The 1,355-nt window shown below is 47.0% G+C and overlaps 1 protein-coding gene across 1 annotated transcript; it reads left to right on the top strand.

Annotated features, from left to right (window-relative positions):
• The first annotated feature begins 267 nt into the window (after nucleotides 1-267).
• On the top strand, nucleotides 268-801 carry Tmem187 (transmembrane protein 187). Its single transcript, XM_004673193.2, is given in 3 exon segments — nucleotides 268-487; nucleotides 490-728; nucleotides 730-801. Coding segments are annotated over 3 exon segments (531 nt in total).
• Nucleotides 802-1,355: the final 554 nt, after the last annotated feature.

Raw genomic sequence — 1,355 nt, forward strand, 5'->3', positions numbered from 1 at the left:
CTCTCTCTATTTCTTTCTCTCTCTGTCTGTCACTGTCAAAATAAATGAATAAAAACAAACAAAGAAACAAAGAAACAAAAGGCCAGTCTGAGCCGGGCATGGTGGCACACACCTTTAATCACAGCACTCCAGAGGCAGAGGTAGAAGGATTACCATGAGTTTGAGTCCAGCCTGAGAATACATAGTAAATTCCAGGTCAGCCTAAGCTAGAGTGAGACGCTACCTCAAAAAACCAAAAAAAAAAAAAAAAAAAAAGAAAGAAAAAAAATGTCAGTATCCCTGGGTGCCCCACTGAGCTGTGCAGGGCATGTCTTTGCCAGTATGGCCATAGCCTTGGTCTATGGCCCTGTTCAGTGGCTGCAGATCTGGACACAGGCACACCCTACTGTGGATCTAGACCAGTGGCTCACCTTGCCCATCTTTACATGGCCAACAGCCTGGTGCCTCTCCCTCCCCAGAGACTGGACGCCCTGGAGGTTGCTGTGCGTTGATGCCTATCCCTGTTCACTTATAGCCTTGGCTTGCTGCGCTGGCAGGGATTTGAGGCTGTGTCGGGTGCTCACGTGGTAGCCGCCACTGGGGAGGCCCTGCATACCTCCTCAGTCACCTGTTTCACCTTGAGTCTGCTCTCCTGCCTGGACTTTGTGGTCCTCCAGCTACATGACCGACAGCTTGCATGGTGGTGTCCCTTCTAGTACCTCACGGGCCACTTATGATCTAAGGTTTTATGACGTACTCCAGTTCCACTTTGCATTTTTGTTTCTGACAAATTTAAACACTTGCCCAAGACCTGATCCCTAGGAGACTATGCTATAGTGTGGGAAGAAACGATCGTGAGCACCTGGCACTGAAATGACTCTCAGATCACCCTGTGTGTCAGTACTGAGGGGTGAATTGCTGTGCTCATTTGTAACTTAAAGAAATAAAACAAGCCGCACGCGGGGGCACAAACCTTTAATCCCAGCACTCAGAAGGTAGAGGTACAAGGATCACTGTGAGTTCGAGGCCATCCTGAGACTACATAGTGAATTCCAGGTCAGCCTGAGGTAGAGTGAAACCCTATCTTGAAAAACCAAAATAAATAAATAAATAAATAAATAAATAAATAAATAAATAAAACAGGGCTGGAGGGATGGCTTAGTCATTAAGGCATTTGCCTGCAAAGCCAAAGGATCCCCTTTCGATTCCGTAGGACCCACGTTCCCCAGATGCACAAGGGGGTGCATATGTCTGGAGTGCGTTTGCAGTGGCTGGAGACCCTGGCATGCTCATTCTCTCTCTCTCTCTCTGTGTGTGTGTGTGTGTGTCTTTTCCCCTCTCTCACTCTCTTAAATAAATAAGTAAAAATAATAAAA

Source organism: Jaculus jaculus, chromosome X (assembly GCF_020740685.1).
Source record: "Jaculus jaculus isolate mJacJac1 chromosome X, mJacJac1.mat.Y.cur, whole genome shotgun sequence".
Classification (NCBI taxonomy): Eukaryota; Metazoa; Chordata; class Mammalia; order Rodentia; family Dipodidae; genus Jaculus; species Jaculus jaculus.